This window comes from Botrytis deweyae (assembly GCF_014898535.1).
Source record: "Botrytis deweyae strain B1 chromosome Unknown BDEW_001, whole genome shotgun sequence".
Taxonomy (NCBI): domain Eukaryota; kingdom Fungi; phylum Ascomycota; class Leotiomycetes; order Helotiales; family Sclerotiniaceae; genus Botrytis; species Botrytis deweyae.
This window is the reverse complement of record NW_024066208.1, coordinates 2,145,653-2,168,113: the sequence shown is the minus strand read 5'-3', so window position 1 is coordinate 2,168,113 and position 22,461 is coordinate 2,145,653. Positions and strand designations below refer to the sequence as shown.

The 22,461-nt window shown below is 42.8% G+C and overlaps 8 protein-coding genes across 8 annotated transcripts; 5 read left to right on the top strand and 3 right to left on the bottom strand.

Moving 5' to 3' along the window:
* The first annotated feature begins 148 nt into the window (after positions 1–148).
* EAE98_000648 (uncharacterized protein) lies at positions 149–2,342 on the top strand. The gene is made up of 2 exons (XM_038948266.1): positions 149–651; positions 709–2,342. The coding sequence occupies exons 1-2, from the start codon at positions 356–358 to the stop codon at positions 2,057–2,059; spliced, it is 1,647 nt and encodes a 548-aa protein (XP_038815943.1). The 5' UTR covers positions 149–355; the 3' UTR covers positions 2,060–2,342.
* Positions 2,343–3,041: 699 nt separating this feature from the next.
* On the bottom strand, positions 3,042–4,140 carry EAE98_000647 (uncharacterized protein; the record flags this gene model as incomplete). Its single annotated transcript, XM_038948265.1, has 2 exons — positions 3,042–3,094; positions 3,912–4,140. The coding sequence occupies 2 exons, from the start codon at positions 4,138–4,140 to the stop codon at positions 3,042–3,044; spliced, it is 282 nt and encodes a 93-aa protein (XP_038815942.1).
* A 2,211-nt stretch (positions 4,141–6,351) lies between these two features.
* Positions 6,352–10,311, bottom strand: EAE98_000646 (uncharacterized protein; the record flags this gene model as incomplete). Its single annotated transcript, XM_038948264.1, has 5 exons — positions 6,352–7,223; positions 7,272–7,406; positions 7,463–8,891; positions 8,946–9,372; positions 9,425–10,311. 5 exons carry the CDS (start codon positions 10,309–10,311, stop codon positions 6,352–6,354), a joined length of 3,750 nt encoding a protein of 1,249 aa, XP_038815941.1.
* Positions 10,312–10,876: 565 nt separating this feature from the next.
* EAE98_000645 (uncharacterized protein) lies at positions 10,877–11,206 on the bottom strand (the record flags this gene model as incomplete). Its single annotated transcript, XM_038948263.1, has 2 exons — positions 10,877–11,073; positions 11,134–11,206. The coding sequence occupies 2 exons, from the start codon at positions 11,204–11,206 to the stop codon at positions 10,877–10,879; spliced, it is 270 nt and encodes an 89-aa protein (XP_038815940.1).
* An 876-nt stretch (positions 11,207–12,082) lies between these two features.
* Positions 12,083–13,213, top strand: EAE98_000644 (uncharacterized protein; the record flags this gene model as incomplete). Its single annotated transcript, XM_038948262.1, has 5 exons — positions 12,083–12,344; positions 12,400–12,531; positions 12,582–12,712; positions 12,771–12,861; positions 12,930–13,213. The coding sequence occupies 5 exons, from the start codon at positions 12,083–12,085 to the stop codon at positions 13,211–13,213; spliced, it is 900 nt and encodes a 299-aa protein (XP_038815939.1).
* Positions 13,214–14,494: 1,281 nt separating this feature from the next.
* EAE98_000643 (uncharacterized protein) lies at positions 14,495–15,638 on the top strand (the record flags this gene model as incomplete). Its single annotated transcript, XM_038948261.1, has 4 exons — positions 14,495–14,527; positions 14,587–15,037; positions 15,087–15,170; positions 15,226–15,638. The coding sequence occupies 4 exons, from the start codon at positions 14,495–14,497 to the stop codon at positions 15,636–15,638; spliced, it is 981 nt and encodes a 326-aa protein (XP_038815938.1).
* Positions 15,639–16,119: 481 nt separating this feature from the next.
* Positions 16,120–18,417, top strand: EAE98_000642 (uncharacterized protein; the record flags this gene model as incomplete). The annotated part of the gene is made up of 2 exons (XM_038948260.1): positions 16,120–17,235; positions 17,290–18,417. The coding sequence occupies 2 exons, from the start codon at positions 16,120–16,122 to the stop codon at positions 18,415–18,417; spliced, it is 2,244 nt and encodes a 747-aa protein (XP_038815937.1).
* A 1,358-nt stretch (positions 18,418–19,775) lies between these two features.
* On the top strand, positions 19,776–21,493 carry EAE98_000641 (uncharacterized protein; the record flags this gene model as incomplete). The annotated part of the gene is made up of 5 exons (XM_038948259.1): positions 19,776–20,066; positions 20,121–20,249; positions 20,320–20,593; positions 20,644–20,874; positions 20,931–21,493. 5 exons carry the CDS (start codon positions 19,776–19,778, stop codon positions 21,491–21,493), a joined length of 1,488 nt encoding a protein of 495 aa, XP_038815936.1.
* Between the last annotated feature and the right edge of the window lie 968 nt (positions 21,494–22,461).

Below are 22,461 nucleotides of genomic sequence, written 5' to 3'. Positions count from 1 at the left end.
TGGCTGAACATATCGTAACGCCACTCCCACCATACGCCACATTTTGCTATGACGTTTCGGGAAGGGGCACACGAGACCTCGGTCCGTTCCAAATAAATGCCCAAAACTTTCCCATAAATTTATTTTTACCAAGTTTTTGCTCACATTAACATTAATGTAATATAGAAGTCAATCACATAGCTCAATCTAGATTTATAGATCCTTGAATAGACTCATATTTTCTTTCTTCCTTTTCTCATCATAAACCGCAACAGTGTCTTCAATTCCTAACAACATTCTTCATTATATCATCAAACTCCCTTTGCGACTTCGATTGCCACTTGCTCCAAACAAAACAACATTACAACCACCACAAATGACATCCTACTTCTCACGACTAAGTCCAATTCCAGGATTTCCGGAATATACTGGGCCTCATAAAGTAGGGACAATTGATGTTGAGATCCCTATTTCTGAACTCGATTCTCCAGCCCAAGCACCAAGCAATGCAGGAAATATTCCAACAATTCAATATCGAATCTTTTACCCATGCGAAACGGAAACGAAACACAAGGCAAAGAGTGTGAATTGGATACCCGCGCCCCAAAGAGATTATATAAGTGCATATTCTAGGTTTTTGGGAGCTGGCAGTACACTAGCAGAGGTTATCTCGTAAGTATAGGTGAATCTTAGCATAAGGGGCGAATGCTGATATCTTGGGCACAATAGATATTTCCCAAGATTACTTCATTATGTTACGATTCCAGTTCGCAAGAACGCGCCTCTTCTGCAGCCAAATACAAGCGACAATCGTTGGCCTGTTATGATATTTTCGCACGGATTGGGTGGTTCAAGAAATGCGTATTCACACATTGTAGGATCAGTGGCAAGCCATGGGATGATAGTTATTGCACCAGAACATCGAGATGGTTCAACCCCTATATCCTACATTCGAGAACCACCCTCCGATTCTTCGACGGATAAAGAAAAACATTCGAAGAAACAAGTCAAGAAAACGATCGACTATGTCAAATTGTCGCATACACCGAGTCCGGAAGTTGAGGAAGGAAGAAATGAACAATTGAAGATTCGACTTTGGGAGATGGGGTTGATTCATGACAGTTTATTGAAATTGGATGAGGGAAAGCAAGTTACGAATCTCAATACAACTTCGACTTCGTTATCAGTATTCAAAGATAAAATGAATGTTCATGAACCTGGGAAGATCACTTTCGCAGGTCATTCTTTTGGAGCAGCAACAGTGGTTCAGTTCATCAAATCAGTCTTCTATGCGCCTGAAGCAACTTCTGTTCCAAAATCTTATAAACCAGTTTATGAGCCATCTCCAAATTCTCCCCTCTGCTCTCAAATTACGCCAAACAATCCGATCGTACTTCTGGATTGTTGGTGTTTCCCTCTTCGCTCTCAAGCAACCCGCTGGTTATGGGATCATCCTCTTCCATCGTACGCTCCCTCTGGGCCTGGTGGTTCTGCAATTCTCGCAGTAGAATCCCAAGCTTTCTATAAATGGACCGAACATTTCAACGCTACTAAACGACTTCTTTCTGCTGACCCATCGTCTCATAATCCTTCCAGTGATGGACAATCAGAACCACATTTCTATTATCCTACTTCGAGTGCGCATCTTAGTCAATCAGATTTCGGCGTCCTTTTCCCATGGGTCACGAAAAAGGTATTCGCGGCAGAGGAACCAGAGAGAATCATGAAATTGAATGTTAGAGCGATTATGCAATTACTTAGAGAAAGAGGGGTAGAAGTGGATAAAACTTGTAAAGAAGATTTGGAATTAGAAGGAGGAGAAGAGGAGACAGACAATGATTTGAAGATCTTTGGAAAGGATGGGGGAGTTAGAGGGTGGAATTGGTTGAGTGTTTATGATAATGCGGGGACAGGAAAGCTGGATGAGGGAGAGGAATCGGAAGTCGCGGATAAAAAGCTGGATGGAAAACAAGTTGAGGTTGGGAAGGAAGATGGAAACGGCGAGAAAAGTATTGATGTGGAACCCGCGGATGTGGTTATGACAAATGAGGTTGTCGCGGGCACGGAGTCAAAATTGTGAGGAACATGCTGTAGAAGACTAACTAGTTAGTAGTCTGCACACATAAGCTGCTGGTGACTGGTTTTTAGAAAGGCGTTTCTTTGGGGGCATTTAGATTTCATTAGGGCGGTTCTTTGAGTTTTTAGCTTTTGGTCTGTACCACAATTGATTCTGGCGTTGGTGTTTGACAGAGGAGTCTAACCAGGGAGTTGGAAAGACGGAGATGATAAAGGGTTTGAATAGGGATCTTGCATATGAATTGGATGGAATAGAATCAAGCAATATACTATACTATATACACAGTAAATGATATCAGTCAAATTCCTCGGTGGTAGTATACCTACGAGACGATTGTTCCGCAATGTGTGGTTCATAGATACATACCTGGAGATGGTCAATCTTCGCAACTTCTCGCTTAACCATCTAGGCTAATGACGTATCACAAGGAAATTGAACGCCATTCTATTCCAATTTGGGAGATGCTAATACTCTTGGCACAAAATATCTAATCAGCTTGTGAATTGGAGAGAACAAAAGAAGGATTCTCTGTGCAAGGAGTTTATGCACGAAAGAATAGAATCATAGCAATCTATTCTCCAACGGTTATATGCTCACATAGTGTCTAGATAGGCATACAATAGAATCTGTGATACACCATCTGGGTTTCTCCAGTAGCTGCACAAACCCCCAGCGCGGAAGTCTTGGCGTCAGGATTTCCACTCTGGTGTACACTGCATCTATTGTGGGACGCTTGGACGCGGGAATTAGAGGACTGGGGATTATTTTTCACATACAGAGCTTTCTGCGTGTGATTTGGGGAGTGAATATTTGATTTTCTGCGCCAAGGAAAATGCTTCTGCGTGGGGTTTTTTCCGCTGTTTTTGGGGTATCGGATATGTGTGGTTTGTTAGTGTGGTTTTTTGTGGAATTGGGGGAGGGGAATTCATATTTGTATGATACGGAGCTCGCTGTATGTCGAATAAGGGGTGTAGAATTTGATTATCTAGGGCTGAGAAAATGGGTCTAGAGGTCTTGGCATGGTGATTTTTTCAGCAGCTGTGGAATATCGGATATGCGTGGATTGTTAGCGTGGATTGTTAGCGTGGATTTTTGTGAAATTGGGGGAGAAGGGGAGAAAAAACTCACAAATACGCAAAAGGGGAAAAAGGTGAAAGGGTTCGTTCGTGTCGATTCGTGATCACTTAGCTTCTCATTTGAGAATTTCCAGCTGGCACCAACGGGGAGGTGTGATCAAGCCAGCCGCCCTATTGACGAATTAGCAGTTAGCGGGAGGGATACTTATCTTGTCCTTGAAAAATGGGAGTGGGTGAGGGAGAGGCGCTGATGGCCCCGGAGGGGGCCATGGAAAAAAAAAAGGAGATAGGTGAGAGGATATCGCTGGAGGAGCCCAGAGGGGCTCCAGGGAAAAAAGGATGGTTAGGTGGAAAAATATCGCTAATGGAGCCGGAAATGTCCATGGAGGGAAAAAAAATGGTTAAGTGGAAAAATATCGCTAGAGGAGCCCAGAGGGGCTCCGTGAAAAAAAAGCAAAGGATAAATAAATTAGATTCGCTGGTGGAAGGAGATCCACGGTGTGATTTTTTGTTTGTAAAGGTTTTTTGGTATGAAAGAAAGGAAAGAGCCCAGAGAGATAAATGAAGAAAAGGAAAAAAAAAGGGAAAAAAGGGAAAAACTCCAGGCGCCGATAAGAACAAAGGAAATTTTTTGGTGATTGTTTTGTATTTTGAAATTTTTTTGGTGCGGGATGGCGTTTTTTTGGTTATATGGATATGTATCTTCTGTTAGCAGAAGAAGAAAAAAAGACAGAAAAGTGTCGTAAGAGAAGAAGAGGTGGGGGATTAGTCCACCTCACAGAGCCATCCCGCGAGCTCTGTCTTCATGCCCCCGAAGAGCCACAAGGGTCTGAATCCTACTGGGAGGATTGATGACCCGCAAAGATTGCCTGCAACGTTAGGGTAATCGAAACAAGGGGAATAGGGATGGTGCCACGTAGCTGGATGTTGTTTTGGGGCCTTGGGCTTGGCCCAGGCGAAATAGACCGAAGCGTATCGGTCGAAGTTGAATGTCTCCATGGAAGGCATTGTGGGATCGATGGTGGTGAAGGTGGTTGGCGTGGTTGGTGTGTTGGTGGTGAAAGATGTGAGTGAAAGAGGTGAATGGTTGATTGGTTGATTGTGAGCTTGAAAGTTTGATTGTAAAAAGAGTTAATCGTTTTCGTACGAAGAAGAAAAGAGGATTGATTGAAGGGGGAGAGCCCTTTATATAGGCAAATTTGGCCTTCTTTTGTCCGGATTCTTACGGGACTAAATTAAAGCTAACATTCATAATGTCGCTAATTTAGGGCAAAAAAATTTGATCGCTGGAGCCCCGCCCTAGATCTACAAGCAAGATGTAGATTATGAGAAAAGTTCAATGTGTCAATACGGCTCGGGTAACTAGCTTATTTGAGAACATAGGTTGACTTGAGATATTGAAGTACTATGAAATGCTATACTACTTTGGGATGTTTGATCTACATAAAAAACTGAATTTCACCTGTATATCGAAGCCCTATAAAATGCTGTAATACTTTGGGACATTTGATCTACGTAAAAAACTAAATTTGATCTAAACATCGAATGACTATGAAAATCTGTACTGTTCTGGGATATTTGATCTACGTGAAAAACTGAAATGAATCTAAGTATTGAATTACTATAGTAATCTATAATGATTTGGAAGATTCAAACTATGTAAAAGTGTGAAATCAATCTAAACATTGAATGACTATAAAATGCTATACTCATTTGGAATATTTGATCTACATGAGAGACTTGATTCAATCTAGACATTGAATACCTATGAAATAATTAACTGATTTGGAAAATCCATACTATGTAAAAGTCTGGTTTCAATCTAGACATTGAATCAATACAAAACATTCTCTTAACATGAGATGTTAAATTCATTTTGGACATTCAATTTATCCGCAACAATCATTGGTGGAAATTCGAAAGTGTTATTTCGCCCCCACATTATCATCAGGAAATCGTGCCGAGATACTAAGAGTGCATTGCGCTAGCAGTCAATGATGCTAAGAGTACATCACGCTAGCAGTCCATCACGCTAGCAATCCATCACGCTAAATGATTGACAGCCGACGATCCCGTTACAAACCTAAAAGTACATGACATCAGCCCCACCATGCGGCCCCGAAACTCAATGATCTTCGTTGATACCCGTAAATCTAACCTCTACAGGAATTCATGATGACTATCCTATCGTATAAAGAATGACTCACAGAAGATGTCAAAACTTAGTACATCAAATCTCGGAAAACCCTACGGATTCAGCCGAAGAATGTCGCAACTAGTAATGAGTGTGCGCTTCGGAACGGGTTTTAGTGCATATGCACATGTCATTACGAAATCAAAGTAGATTTGGAGATCCGCTAGAAACTCCCTTCAAACGAAGTACGCGTGATGATCTTAGGATAATTCATTATTTGACGTAAGGAACTGTCATGAAGATCATTGAGCTTACGATAAATGGGATTCTATCTTGTGCTTAGCAATGATCATCGCGACTTCTATCTTGATTATTGAAATTAGAGTTTCAGCTCAGATTGATTTATAGTTTCGAGTAGAAATACCTATAATGAAATGTCATTGTGCGGGTATGAGGCATCTGTAAGAGCATCGATGACGTAATGAAAGAGATGAGGGTCACGAGGATGATCAGAATTTGCCAGTAAAGATGTATACACTGAGGATCTCACGAGATCTTCAATCTCCAGATAGAATGTAAATGTAATATAAGTCGCTCGCAATATGATGTTGGTACCGTACCGTTTGGATTCAACCTCGCCGGCGGTTTAAGATATCGATATCCGTTTCTTAACCGAAAAGAGAAACACAGCTTGATGCAAAAGGCCGATAGTTTCTGCGGTCATTTAATTTGAAGTTCATCAGATACGTATAGAGAATTCTCATATACCTGGCAATTCGTAGAAACGTAGAGAGTGAATGCTGTTGATTAAAAATATATGAAGGACGAAAAGACTGCCAAAGTAGATATATTGAAGTGACTTCGACCACTGATATCGCGCCATATGAAGAAACAGATGTAGATGCCCTCAACTGCAGAGTCACAAATAGTATCATTGAAGAAGAAGATAAAAACTGTGCTGTGAGGCTAAGTACCCTTTCACTTGCACGATGAGCATATATCCATACCAAGGTCTCAAAACCATCACATACTTAGAAATGAATAGTATAAGTTATACAACAAAAGATTTAACAGTATTATGAGATCTATAAATCCCTATCCAAGGCCTGTGCCTGATTCATGGCCCAATAAGTCCCTCTCAACCCCATTAATTCTAGGTGCGTGCCTCTCTCAACAATTCTTCCCTTCACGAGTACTAAAATACAATCCGCGTTCCTAATGGTCGCAAGTCTATGTGCCACTGTAATCGTGGTAGTCTGACCTGAGATCTGATTCAAAGCATCGAGTACTTCCTTCTCGCTCAAAGAGTCAAGCGCACTGGTCGCTTCATCTAACAACAAAATTCTGGGTTGACGTACAAGAGCTCGAGCAAGTGCTATTCGTTGCCTCTGACCTCCGCTGAAACCGAAACCTTTCTCTCCACATTGTGTGTTGTAACCTTCTGGTAGAGAAATGATGAAGTCGTGTATGTTTGCATCTTTTGCAGCCTTTTCGAGGCGTTCATCAATCGAAGACAAATCACGAACACCAAGAAGAATATTTTCTCGAAGAGTACCTTCAAACAAGGTGGTGTTTTGAGAGACTAGACCCGTTTGACTGCGATGATACTGGGTATCAATTTCATTCAAGGAAGATGAATTGATGAAAATGGATCCATTATTGATTGTGTAAAACTTCTCTAGTAAGGCAATGATGGTAGACTTTCCAGAGCCCGAGGGGCCAACAATCGCTAGATTTTGGCCTGGTTCAATCATAAAATCAATCTCTTTCAGAACTGCATGTTGTGAAGAAGTTGGATAGCTAAATTCGACGCCCTGAAACTCGATAGACACTGGAGTTTTTCTGACTTTCTCGTCATCATAATTGCGTTGCTGAGATGTGGTTCCGTCATTTATGGAAGCTGCTCTTGACCTTAAGCCGAGAATTTTGTTAATGGAATGGCCTGCTTGCGATATACCTAGACTTTTATAAGCTGATTGATTCTTGAATGCGTTGAAACACTTACTACTCGAACTTGCGAAAAATTCAGCTGCACCTTCTCCGCCGGACAATATCGCCAAGAAAACGATCCATAGTTCAACAGTTTCCAGCTTGCCATTGGCCAGTAGGTTACCTCCGTACCAGAATATCAGAGCCATACCTATATAAAAATCAGTGTTAATTGAAGTAGTATACAGAGTCAAGAAATAAATTTACCAAGAAAAGCTCCACTCTCCGAAAATGCAAACAGCGGCATTGTTACTAGAATATTCCTATAGAAGACCGGAAGAGATTCTCGCATTCTCTTGTCTAGTTGAAGACAAACTTCGTCCTCCATAGTCAAAGCTGCCACTGTTCGTACTGCTCCGATGACTTCTGACGCATATTGTGCACTGTTAAGTAGAGGCCCAGAAAGTGTTTTACTTTTCGCAGAGGCTGAACGAACTCGGAGGTAACCGGCCAAAAGAATAACGGGCACACTGCCAAATAACCCCACTAGTGCCAGTCTCCATGAAACTACTAGTGCTAAAATGCTGCACGACGTTAGATTAACCAAAGCGACTAAAAGAGACCCCAGAACTGTAAACAATATCTGAATGTGGCTCGTATGCAATGAGAGAGATGCTACAAGAGTTCCTTTCGAATTTTGTTCCTTGTCAAAGAAAAGAGGATCCTGCCGTATCATGGATTTGAAATACTCAGTTTGGTAATAGAACTTCGTGGTAGTTCCCATTATTGAAGAAATAGTACCCATTAAGAAAAAGGCAACAATGACTCCGATAGCAACCACAAACCACATGAGGGACCAAAAGTTTTCCGTCTTCTGAATGTTAATGTCGAAATTTCCCAGCCTGGAAACACTATGTCCAAAAAGAATTGCTTGGGCTGGGTATACGCCGCCTGCAATCACACATGTAGGTACCACCGCTACAAAAAGTCGCATGAGTACTCGATGGTCCAGTAGAATTATCCATAAAGATCGGAATAATGAAGACCTTGGTGGATCCAGTGTCATAGGGGTAGACATGCCGTCAAAAGTTTTCGTCGGCTGCGCCGTCTCATCAAGTTGCAACTTGGTGGCATCGATTTTTTTGTCTTCTTGAATTTCAGATTTTTCGCCTGGCTGATCGGTGTATTGAATTGTCTCGTCGAGCCTTTGCGCCTCATCAAGTTGGGCATATTTACCGTTCATTGCCAGTAAAGATTGATGTGTGCCGCTTTCAAGCACCCTTCCATTTTTTAACAACACGATCTGGTCCGCTTTTTGAACAAGGGATAGCTTGTGTGTTATGACAATACTCGTCATGCCTATTGAAACTTTTTTTATCGCTGCCTCTACGATCCGCTCCGATTCTATGTCCAAGCCCGATGTTGCCTCGTCGAAGATCAAAATTTCCGGAGACGATATTATAGCTCGAGCTATACTGATGCGTTGTTTTTGGCCACCACTGAGGAGATTTCCTTTATCTCCCACCTTAGTATCATACCCATCGGGTAAGCTTTCAATGAAGGCATGCGCTCCGACATCCATGCAGCTCTTGACTACCAAGTCTCTCTTGTCCTTGTCAGATGAATTTTCGAAGGACGTGCCATAAAGTCCGCAAGCAACATTGTAAAATATACTATCATTAAAAAGCGTAACTTCCTTATGGACAATTAGAAAATTTCAACTAGTCTTATTAAAAAGCAAGAGACATACCTGCTGCACAAGTCCAATTTTGCTTCGCAATGATTTCACATTCAGCTCATTAATAGCAAATCCATCAATCGAGACGGTGCCTCGTGTTGGCTCATACCATCGCTCAATTAAACCAACAATTGTGCTTTTTCCAGAGCCACTGGTGCCAACTAGAGCTGTCATCTTACCGGCCTCAAAGCGAATATTCAAGGAATCAAGTACATTAACAGAAGGCCTGGAGGGGTAAAAGTAAGAGATGTCATGCAATCTAATCTCGCCCTTGATACTTTCAATTATTACATCGCCACTGTTAAGGGAGTTTATTGTTGGCGTGCTCCTGATCACTTTATTCAGGTTTATTGAGGCTGCTCTCGCCTTGGAGAGGATTCCATAGATCGGCAAAATCTTTCTCATACCATTTGTCCCTTGATTGATAGAAAGAATCACGCTATCAATAACGTTAGTAAAAACAACTAAAATCGGGTCACAATTGAACATACATGACAATTGTTCCACCGCTTGATATTTTCCCCTGATTTAACAAAATCGTTCCATACCAAAATGCGAGAGCATAAGAAGAGAGTAGAGCGAAGTAGCTCATCGAGAACTGCACTGCAAGTATGGGACTCTTCTGCATTCTTTTTATCCTGGCAGCTTCGAGAATTGCGGTGTAGTCATCAACCAGCTTCGATTCCGCAACACAAGCCATTACCATACGTATACCGTTGAACACTTCTTCCGCCAAATTCGCAGCGCTTTCCTCAATTTGCTGTATTTTCTGCTCGAAACGTGTATCCAGAGCAGCGGTACCAAAGTTACTAATGAACAGAAGCACAATTGTGGAAAAAAGGACCAAAGTGAGCTGCCAACTGTGTACAAAGGCAATGATCAGGGAAACAATGACAGTTGAACCTGCTTGCATGACAACCCCAAGCTTCTCAGCCAATGCATCCTCAATACTATTGATGCTCGTAGCAAAATTGTCGGCAACTTTTCCTTGGCTTACTAGTCCCGTATCTTGATGGATAGCTGACTTCAGATACGATGCTCTGAGTCTCCTGGAACGATTCATTGCAGATATTGATAGTAGAATACCATAAGCGCAGGTAAGAAACCATTGACCAATGAAAAGGTACAACAAGTACAAAACTTCAGAATCAACAGTTTCTTTCAGAGCAGAAGCATCTTGGAAATTGTTGAATTTGTTTGCTAACCCTCCAAAAATCAGGGGCATTAATGGCCTTGCTGTTCCAGCACCAATTGCTGCTGCAATTCCCACGAGCTGGAGAATATCCACAGACCATCGTGATGCATCAAAAGAAGCCGGCCACGAACGACCCATCACTTGAGCTCTGGGTATAGCCGCATCGTGGCTAATAGTTGCCATTAAGCTTCTGTATAGGATAAGTATAGTGAATCACAACAAAAGATAAGAATGTGCTAGGTTACAGAATTTTTTAACAGAGAAACGAAATGATTCCTTTCGCCCCAAAATGATTGGACATGCTCTTAACAATCTGCTGGACTGCTGGATATATTATGAAGACGCATAGCGCAGACGTATGGTAACATAAGCATTATAATCTGCGGCGTATAAACCAACATCTGGTTCTAATCTTGGTACCTTTTAAGATAACCCAATCAAAGAAAATTTAATTACTACCTCCGATAGATAGCGTTCTAACATCACATATAGGAATACAATTGGTGCGGAGAAAAGGTATGTCAAATGTAACAGTTGGACTTTTGTTTTTGTGGTTGGAGATGCCTGTAGTTTCTACTTCCATATATGGTGTGATACATATGTACCGCAAAGTTCTAGATTGAATTACAAATCAAGATCATGATGATTTTGCCGAAGCATTCAACCAACTCAAAACTAACCACGAACAACCAATCAAAGGCAAATTTTGCCCCGCCTCCACTCATCTCACTCTCTGGATCGCCAAAATCTATTTATCCGCATCGGACAAATCATCATTATAGGCAAGAATCATGTTCAGAACCTTGTCGCTCGCAACAGCCGCCCTAGGGATCACATCTGCCGATTCCGGCACAGACAAATCGTCGTTGTAGGCCAAGATCATACTCGAAACTTGCTCGCTTGGGGCAGGAATTCTGCTTTGAAGTTGAGCTGGCGCGGCCTCGTCTTTAATGTGTTAGCAACGCGTCGACGGCTCCAAATCAGTGATAGCCGGCAGACATGTACCTTTAGTCAAGATAGGAGCACCCAAAACTGCCGGGACAATGGCAAAGACGCCGATTACGAACGTGAGTTGCATTGTGAAAGACCCGGGTATATTTGTGCGGCGAAATTGGCGTCTGAATGGAGTGAGGAAGGGTTGAAAGCCGGCTCGTTATGTGTAATGTTTTGATGTTTGGAAGTGCACAAGAAACCGAATATGATCGGTCTTTATATATCTATGGGTTTGAGTTCCTATACCATACTGGCTGGTCAACTATCCAATGATACCCCACGAAATTTGGACTCGATTACAGCGCGCCGATATGCTCCATGGCGATATCCGTACCAGGACTGATGGAGGTATCAACCCGACTCAACTCCACCAGGATTGAAACCACAGGTGGAATTCGTGTCCTCGCAATCTTCTTGGCTCTTACTTTTAGCTGCTCATGTAGCAGGTCTGGAGTTCACTGCGAAGCAATCGTGTCCAAAAGATTTCTTACCCCTCATAATTCATTTCAATATGTGGACGGATAATATCCAATAATGGAAATCTGCACTGAACTAAACGATCGGATACCATAGCATCTACCAAGTGGCAAAGAAGCTGTGGGGCCGATGACTGCGAGTGTGATGATAAGAATTTCTCGGTCCGGACCAAATTTCCGCTCTTGATATTCATTGCCTATGTACAGAACCGCTGCAAGAGGAAACTCAAGTCTGAATAACGATTAGCACTCTTGGCCTTCTTTCTACCTTCATACTCCATGTTTTTGAACAATGCCCTACGTTGCAAAGCTAATTGTGTTCTCGAGCGCTTTTTTGCTATCAAGTATTACATCAAGTTATTTTGATTCGTCAAAAAGAAAATCTCCCGATTTCAGCACAGTTGCCAACTACTGGTCACTTGATTTTTAAGTTTAAACTCACGTTTTCGACCTTTTCTTTACTTTGACAACTCAGCTGCGATAAAATGGAAAGAGAAAATCTCCTTTTTTCTTCGGACGAAGCTCGTTGTAGTGACGAAGAAGCTACACCAAGTCTGGCCGACTTGCAGCAGCATAAGACATCTAAATTTCAAAAGAAATGCGGGGGACGAAACGTCGTCTTTCGGAGAATTTTACCATGGGTGTTACATCTAGCCCTGCTATCTACATCACTGGGACTCCTTATAAAGACTCTTCTCATACAAAGGTCTTTACCTGCGATTTGCGTAGAGGATAGACTCCAATGGAGTATGTGCGACTTGGAATTGCTATCGTTCATGTGCATTGTGCTAACCAATCACAGCCATCACCATGGATTCTGTTCCCGACACTCATCACTTTGAGCGCTTGGTTGGTAGTTTTAATCGATCCTCATCTCCTTACAAAGGGCCTCCATCGCCAGCTGTTGATGCCGCATGGGCCGAGTTGACCGACTGTAAGACCTCCACATGAATCTCCCTCCTTGAGTCTGACATGTGATGATAGATGGCGCAATCAGTATATCAGAGGAGACTTTCGGCAAGCTAAATGCTTCCAAAAATGCCGTAAGAGTTCCAGCCGAATATGGAGGTGGCAGACTAGCTTTCGTGGAAGCCATTCATCAACTGCATTGCTTGGTAAGTTAGTTATAGTCACCCGTTCTAACATATAACATTACTTAGCGATTGAATACAGGAGTCACTTTGGCGACATACATATCCAGATTATTATAAAGAAGCCGCAAGAAAAATCGAAATAAATGATCAAGAGTGGCACGACCATATGGGTGGGTGCTCCTGTCTTACTTGGACAGCTAGTTCTTCATCTTATGCTAACGATACAATGAATCTTTAGATCACTGCGTGGATTTGTTGCGTCAAAAATTAATGTGCGATGCCGATGTACATCTGGTGACATATAACTGGCTGAAAGGCCACGATGCTCCGCATCCCAATTTCAATACGGCAAGGCAATGTCGAAGTTTTGAAGCTGTCAAACAGTATGTCATGGACAATGCCCTCGATGGCTCTAACCTACCTAAAATGTACTTTGAAAAGCCCAAGGACGGTTCTGTAATGGAGTACGAGGAACCTCCATACGATCCTCTTGCCGATGGATGGCCATCAAGCCACCACTGAAAGACTGCTGCGCACATACATTCAGATGTTCTTTTACTCCGAGAAGCACCGCGCACTTTCTGCTCTGTACATAGCACTTTACCTTGGAGGGTACGGACCGTTTGTGCATGAAACCTTAGGTTCCACAGATCTTTGCAATCCTTGCGTGCTCTAACAGGGTGTTCGGAATCTGCGTATCCGTCATTAGCGATCCTCCTTCAATAGGAAGCTGGAATTGTCGACACGAATGGTCTGAGCTTTGGTGACAATTTTGATGGCTCGAGGAGTCGAGGGGCGCCAGAATTTTGATAACACCATCTGCGGGCACCCAATCAAGTCGAAGAATGATCTTTTTATATCCTAGGCAATTAACAAATTTCTACAAAGATGGGGGATCCTTGCCCACGCTCGCGAATGGTACAAATTCTGGCTTCTCCGGCCTCAACCCTGGTGCGTGCAGATAACAGAGTCGTAGGTGGCACGTGCTCGTTTCGGAGTTATAACCCAAAAAGTATTGTCCTGACTACCTCTTACTTTGACGCCTTGTATACATACCCAATTAATGGCTTTCTTGCTAAAATGTTCTCAAATATGGGGTTGCGTGTTCAATGGCTGCTGATGGCCATATTTCGTTTCGAGATAGATTATCTCCGGCCCCAGAACATATGACCTTCCAAACAAAGAAGTATCAGCAGATCTTCAACATCCACAATTCGTGTGTCTGGAATATATCGCGCCGCTCAAATACGATTGAGCGGCACAGTACATGGATAGTTTGCAGGTAGCTAGATGTGACAGAGAGAAACACTTACTTGTTCAAGCTTGCAAAAAAGGTAGCTCCAGGTGTAGATCTGCCCGAATACTGGAAGTCATCCAAACGAACGAAAACAGGTCTGATTTAGTACCCCTCGCTCCCCATCTTTGAGCTGAGTCCTTCTTATATTGGAAGCATAGATTGCTATTTCCTTGCATCAATTGTCAAATTTAGAATGCATACTGGGGTCGATATCACACAACAATGATGCACACTGAAGAACGGGAAAGAAATTGCAGGATATTATTCAATTTTCTTGAAGATTTTTTTGCAGCAAGACAAGGGAGGCAACAGGCGGTACATTTCTTACCCCCGTGATCGTAAGATGGAGTTAAGAAGATGAGGGGAGCGCTCATCCTACAAGGAAGCGTATTCTCCTCACACGTACACTGGCCAAGTTCGTCGACGCCTCATTTATGAAATCTGGAGTCGTACTCCGCTCCCATCATTTTGCACATATCTTATATCCATAGCCGAAACCCAGAGCTATGGTTCTAGTTGTTCCACTCGAGAATCTGAATGTATAGTAGCCGCATCCTAAATTGATCCGTCGAGTACGCAACGCTAATCGTATTGGCAGGCGCTGGCATGGACCCTATTCAGTATCTCGACTGTGCTCACATTTGGCCGTTTCTACATCAGATGGCAAAAAGGAAAGAGTTTGCATCTAGATGACATCTTTAATGCATTGGCTCTTGGATCCTTACTTGCTTTTGCCATCACATATCAGGTTTACCTGCCTATCCAATATAATTACCAACTATATGCACTCGGTCTCGGAGGATATCTTCCCAGCGACGATCAGTTGATGTATGCACAAAACGTGGGCATCGTCAACATTGTTTTCTTTTGGGTAACCATATACCTTGTGAAAGCATCTTTCTTAGCTCTTTACTGGGCTCTATTCTCGGTATCCAGTGCCTTTCGAAAATGGTGGCTTGCAGTCGCAATCTACACTGGAATTTCGTTTCTCGCAACCTTTTTCGCCATTTTTTGGTCATGTAAAACTCCCAGCCAACTTGAAGATCTTGGTATGATATTCCCATCTAGTAACGTTGAATTCAACTAACAAACCTAAAGAAGCATGCAATACCATATCTGAGGAGCTCATCATTGGCCTCGAAACTTTGTGGTGTGTTCTCAACACAGTAGGAGATATATTGAGTACGTCAAAATCCCAGCATTTTCGATCAACGCAGCTAACAAAGTCTCCCCCCAGCGATGACATTACCTTTAGGTATGCTACGCGCAATGCACATGCCCACATCTCGAAAACTAGGTGTGGCAGCTATCGCCGGCCTAGTGATCATCGACATACTTTTCGACGTCCTCCGAACCATCTACACCGTCGGAAGCTACACGAGCTCATTCCCCAATGCCAATGCAGTCTGGGCCCTTTGCGAACCCACCATTGCCGTAATGGTGTGCGCACTGCCCCCATATCGAACCTTACTTTTTAGAAAAAAGATCGATCCTTCGACTTCATATCAGGGAATGCATGGAACGAGGAGTACTCGGAAAACCAAGCCTGGCAATACTTCAAGGCCCCATGAAATGGATGATATGAGTGCGTATAGTCTGGCTTCTACTCGATCCGTGTTGGGACACCACGCGGATGTGCATGCTGTTTGATTGAACGCTGAGATGCACGCTTGTAGAATATAATTGCTTGTACTTTTTGGAAACACGTGTTTGTGCTTTTGGCAAAGGTGGCTCGTGAAGATTGGAACACGAAATTTTAGTTTAGGTGTATTTGAGAGATAATATATTCGAAGTCGCCGTACCATGGAATATAGTCATGTTTATATATTACCCATAATGTTCAGCAGTCCAGATAGAATTTCTCGGTAGTTCGTGATGAGCGTAGCCGAAATTACCAACACGAACAGAGATCAATGTGCCAAAGAATCAGATCATGTCAAGTGAACTATGTTACATAGCCAATCATAGTATGGTGATAAGTCAGAAATGCAACAGTTGGTGCGTCCCACAAAAGTCCCGTAGGTATTTATAGTGTACCTAGACCCTACTAGTTTCATCGAGTCCAAGTACAACATCGATGCAGTAAATGAGCCCTGAAAGCTCGACACGCACAGCAACATCAAAAACCACCATGGTGACCGTTGCAATTATCGGGGCCGGCCCAGCAGGTCTTGTTGCCGCAAAAACACTGCTCAAGTCATCTGCCAAAGATTCCATCTTCAAAGTCACAGTATTCGAGCAGGGGACCGACGTTGGGGGTCTCTGGGCTGTGGAATCAAATCCCAATGGAATCATCAATCCTGAAATGCATACCAATCTTTCGCAGTTCACAGTCTGTTTTTCTGATCTTGCATGGGATTCGGTGGATATGCAACCTCCAGCTACCATATATCCTAAAGCGTGGCAAGTCCATCGATACTTGAAGGAATATGCTGCGAGATATATTCCAGCTGGTATCATTGCTTTCAAAACCTACGTCAAAGTGATTGAACACATCCAAACTTCTCCAGAGGAGGAGACCAAGAAATGGAAAATTACAAGCATCGCGCTCGAAGGGGGTACTCCCATCGAAAAGATTGAGATATTCGACTACCTGATCATTGCATCTGGATTTTTTTCCCAGGCGAGAAAAATTCCATTTCCATACACCAAGCTGATTCAAAAACAAGAAAGCCAACCATCTACCATCCTCCACAGCTCTCAATACCGGCAACTTTCGGATCTCTCACCCACCCATCCAGAACCCTTGCCAGGAGGAAAAATTCTCATAATCGGGGGCTCCCATTCCGGCGCCGAAGTAGCCTCTCTAATCGCCATGCACATATCCGACGCGCAGTATTCACCTTCTGGAACGGGGACTGGGACTGGGACTTCCCCGCCAGAAATCATACACGTGATGCCTCATCCCCTCGTTTCCATACCGTCATTTGTTCGCAGCGGAAATGAAAAACTCCCTTCATTTGTGCCATTGGATTCGCGTCTGTACGATCTCTCTTCGCGACCGGAGGGACCCATTTCGTTTACTTTTGGACTTTCGAATCCGGAGAAGAGGAAGAAGTTGAGAGAGACGCTTAATATGCTCATGTCTGGGACAGTGGATGTAGAGAATGACGATGGATCGAGAGAGAGCGATGGAGTTGATTTGGGAGCTCCGTATGCGGTTGTAGGTGACAAGTATGCGGAATTTATTAGGTCTGGTGCGATTAGGCAAGTGTTTGGTCGGATCACTCAGCTTGAACAGCAAGCAGTAAGTCAACCCTATTGTTTTCTCCATAAAACCATATCTGACACGTGAAAGCAGAATAAAAATCTAATGCTCGCAACCATTGAATCGCAATCCAAGCAAATCAAAATAGATGAGATCGCAGCCGTTGTGTACGCGACGGGATTTTCCACCTCACCAGCGTTGAATTTCCTCCCAGACGAGATTAAAGAAAGTTTAGGCTACAATGCCTCATATCCCCGTCTTCCTTTACTGTTAAGTGAAGATTGTATGAGCAGCTCTAGAGATTCACCCAGCAACTTGGCACTCATGGGATTTTTCGACGGTTCCTATTGGGGAATTTTGGAGAGTCAAGCGCGCGTGATCGCGAAGAAATGGGGGGCACAAGGCAAGGAGCTTTCTTCTGCTACTCAGGATCATGATGGAACAGATGAGGATAGTTCTTCGAAACTCCGTGTTTTTATGGAAGAACTGAGGATTTTGATGGAGAAAGACCCATCATCCGTCCCCCAAAATTTCTTCAGTGATTACCCCGGCTTAATGGAAGAAACCTCTCGAAAACTAGGGCTTCAGAAAATAAACCTATCATGGAGCGAAAGAGAAGGAATGGTAAGTCCAGCTCGCTACATCGAATCACAGTGTACTTCCATCGAATCCGAAAAAGCCATGCAAAAACTACAAAAAACACTCCAAGATTCGCGGGACGGAAAAGCCATTTTCGCTAAATCTACTTTTCGTGGCCTCCAAGGAAACTGGAAGGCCTTCCACACCAACCCCGAATCTCTCGAATCCTCTCCTAAGAGCTCGAGCGCGAGCGCGTTTCATCCCCGCTACCCAACAGATACAACTTCAGATCTCGAGTATCTCTGCATCGCACAGTGTCAAGAACCCAGCCCTCCAATCCCTCGAACCATCTACCGCCTCCGCGAAAGCGCAAATCAAATCGAGATTTGGAGTGTAGATTCGACAGGCGGATTGGCAGCTGATAAGATATGTTATATTCTTGATTTTAACGATGGAATCGTCGAGGATCAGACAGATGTGAATCGAGTTACTGTTGTAGCTAAAGGGATTCCTGATGCAGATTTGAGACGGAAAATTATATACTCATTCTGTTTTGCGGGAGTGGGGATTACAGAATTCAAGATTGAGTATTTTGATGAGGAGGATGTTAAGATTGATTCTGGGTTTCATTTTGTGAGATGAATTTTTTAAAAGGGGGGGGGGATGGAATGTGTATTATAAGATTTATAATTATCTAGTATATCATATACCCTCATCAAGCTCCCATGTAATCCCGGAAAACCCTCCAGAAATAATTCACATCTCCCTTCAAGCCCATTTTTCACTTACTTATCAGAGTACCTAATTCTTGATATAACTGTGCTCCAGTATTTTCCGGTCCATTGATTCAAGGGCTATGAAGGGGAATATCTCACACTGATTCTATGCCTCAACTCCTATACCCCTTATCCAAGTTAGGAATATAAACAAACGTGATATAATAGGTACATAATCCAAAAGATATACAAAAGAACAACTATACAATCAAGAAACCCTCAAAGCTCTGCAATCGATTCGATTAACCTTATATTATATTATCGTATATAATACCAAAACAATAGCAACTAACAGCCCTATACATACACACACAAATAACCCTTCAAAAAAAATCCAGATCCGATGTCTTGAAGAGATTATCACTACCTATTAAAATCTTATACTAACAAGATATAAAATAATGCCAATTACATACAACCTGCAAAGATCATCTTTCCACAACCCTTTTGAAGCGATAAAACCGTCTCGACTCGAAGTTATGTTATCAGACCAAAAAATTCGAACATAATATGAGTTTAAAGATTATTGTTAATAAAATTCAAAGATATATAATACCTAGTAGATTAGATGTGTGAATGTAAGATTACTGACTGGAAGTGCCAAGGAGGAAAGATTGACAACATCTCATATACGTCGTATATCCGAGAACTTCGGTAACCCACCCGAGCCACCTTCCTCTCCCCAAAATATTACGGAGTATATCTTCTCTTCAACGATTCTTTTCCCTCCCGTCTTTACCCTCTAGATATCAGATTTCCCTCCAAACTTTCATTCTCGAACGGACTCCTCTACGTACAATGCATCCAGTGTAAGCAAACGGAACAAATCCGCCAGGGACTAGAAATTCTCTCCCGCGGACCCGAACTCCCATCCTTCCTCCACCACTCGTAGCTCCGAAGCCGTCGAATCCCCGCACAAAGTGTACATGGGGACCTGCGTTATCGTCAATCTGCGCGGGTGCGCAAATGCTTTGTAAGAACCGCCTGGGGGTTTAGAAATCTACATGTGCGGCTTATTTATTCACGAGTCAATATTTTATTGGATTAGGTAGGTACGGAGATGTTTGATTTATAATTATCCGGTGCTGTCGAAATTTTCCACGTTGTTTGATTTTGATTTTGATTTTGTGAGCGAGTTGGTAGTTATCATTGTTGTTTGAGGGTATCGTTTTCGTGTGTTTGTTTTGTGGAATTTGCCAGGACCGGCGTGGGATTTGATCAGCAATGGGCTCCCCCGATTTCGCAGCAGCTTCTGCGCCTCGCCATTCTTCTCATGATGATGATGGGAAGACAGCATATGCTGCCCCCGTTCCATATCAAAATGAAGATCTTGACATCGATGAAGCGTCCAGGAAGAATTTGGAAAGGAGATTGGTGAGGAAGGTGGACTGGAGATTGTGTACGATCGCTGGAATATTGTGTAGTTTGAATTTGATGGATTCGGGAATCATTAGTTCGGCCAGTGTCGCAGATGATTTCTTTACGGATTTGGGTTTGGGAGTGGGGAACAGATATGTAAGTTCCTGTACTCTGTCAATTGATTTTGTTCTTGCATACTGATAGGTGTAGTCTGTATCAATCTTGGTGTACACGGTGGCAAGTGTAACATTTCAGTTGCCAGCTACGCTGTGTGTGAGGATGTGTGGACCAAGATTTGTATTCTCGTTGATTACGATTGGGTTTGGTATTATAACATTGGTATGAGAGACTCCGAGTCAATCCCAGGCTTGATTTGTTTGAAGAAGGAAATTCTAATGACATGGCAAAGTGTACGGCTTTCATCAATACCTGGCAACAGATGGTAGCCCTTCGTCTACTCCTGGGAATTGCTCAATCTGCTATCTTTCCCGGATTGAGCTACCTTATTTCAACTTGGTATACTAGAAAAGAACAACAGCTTCGTTTCGCTTTTTTGCAGACGGGCGAAGTTATTGTTGTTGGTCTGGGAATTTTCCTCAACTATGGTGTGAACCATTTGAATGGTAAAGGGAGCTTGGCCGGTTGGAGGTGGATGTTTCTAGTGCAAGGCTTGCTTGCTATAGGTATGTTCCTCCGATGAATGACCCGGTGTCGAAACCTAATTTGTTGATAGTTGTGGGATGCGCAACCTATTTCTGGATGGTGGATTTCCCAGAAAATGCCCATAAAAGTTTCCGTTTCTTGTCGGCCGAAGAGCAAAATCTGGCACTGACAAGAATTTCTGATGACAGAGGCGACGTGAAGGCCGAGGAATTTTCATTGAGAAAATGTATTATCCATTTTCTAGATCCAAAGATCTACGGTTTCTGTGCTTTGCTTTTTTGCTTGAACTTGGTATCGACAAGTAAGTACCAACTACCAGTAACATCATTAGGGCTAATATGCTAACTCCACCCAAAGGCATGTCTTACTTTTTACCCATCATTCTGAAAACTGGAATGGGATTTTCTGAGGATAGTTCGATCATGTTATCAGCACCACCATATTTCTATGCTGTGATTCCCGTCATTATTTCCTCAATAGTTGGTGATCGCTATCAACTTCGAGGCTTGGTCATAATCTTCAATTCCATCTGTACGGTTGTGGGTTTTTGCATGTTGGGATTCGCTAGTCAAGACACAGCTCGATATATTGGAACATATTTAGCGACAGGAGGTTATGTATCAAACTGGGCAGCAATGAATGCATACCAATCATCCAATATTGTCGGACAGTGGAAAAGAGCAACCTTTGCGGCTGCCGGAACTGCCTGTAATGGGCTTGGAGGAATTGCCGGTGCATTCATCATCAGGTATAATGAGGCACCTCGATATCTGACAGCAATTTGGGTCAGTATTGGCTCTCAAATATTCATTATTGCCATTGTGGGCATTTTCTCGATATATTTTTGGTATGCCAACGGCCGACAGAGAAAGGGGATGGTCCTACTAGAGAGGACTATGAACTTCAGGTATACTTATTAGAATCTGATAATGTAATGTTGGGTGACTTGAAGGAAGATTTCACAATCTCAACGCCTCCCGAATGTTGAAAGATCTCATAAAGTAGCTAGCTATATATACTCTGAACATACAACTTCTCAAAGAACCTAGCACTACGAACAGTTGACGTATTCGACGGGCTACAACCACAAGAGAATGGGCATTCATTGCTGAGAATCGACTATTTGACTAACTTCACAACGCCTACTCGTATATCAGCTCAACTCTGTAAACCATAGTTCATCGGATGTTGTCTTTTCGAACGAACTTATGAAAGCAATACTTGTATTGACTTCCAAGTTGTTAGCATGTTCAATGTGTATTCAATGTGTGTGCATACCCCAGTAAAAGTTACATGATACATACAGTTCATGCTTGATCGTCCACCGAGACACCCCAAGATTTAATGCATGAATCTTGACATGCCAATGCCTGACGTACAGTATCGGTACGTACCATGCTGACTGACGTAGCTGGTGGATGCAACTCAACCACGTCTTTATCTCGATGTTTGGTGAACTGGTGAAGAGAAGAGATAAGTAGGAGCATTCTTCAATATGGCTGAACGAATTTCGACTCGAGGTACTCGAGCAACAATTGGTGAATTAGATGCTGCACTCTAAAATGTTTCAAGACTTGTTATGCAGAGCGAACGAACCGCTATGATTTACATTAAACAACCTTATTAGCATTACCTAGCATCTAGATGTGACCCTAGATACGGAAGCTGCCTAAGACCAACTACGCAACATCATTTCCTATCAACTCACCTCGCAATAACCAATCCGTGTTCACACTCATTTGTTGAAGCTGCCTACCTAGGTATTGCTCCTAAGATCTTAGAATATTCATTTGCTTCGGTATCATTTAATCATTCGGCATACATAGACCATCAACTCCATCAGCCCAATAGCCCAATACAACTTTGTCATTTCTTCAAAGCGGCAAGC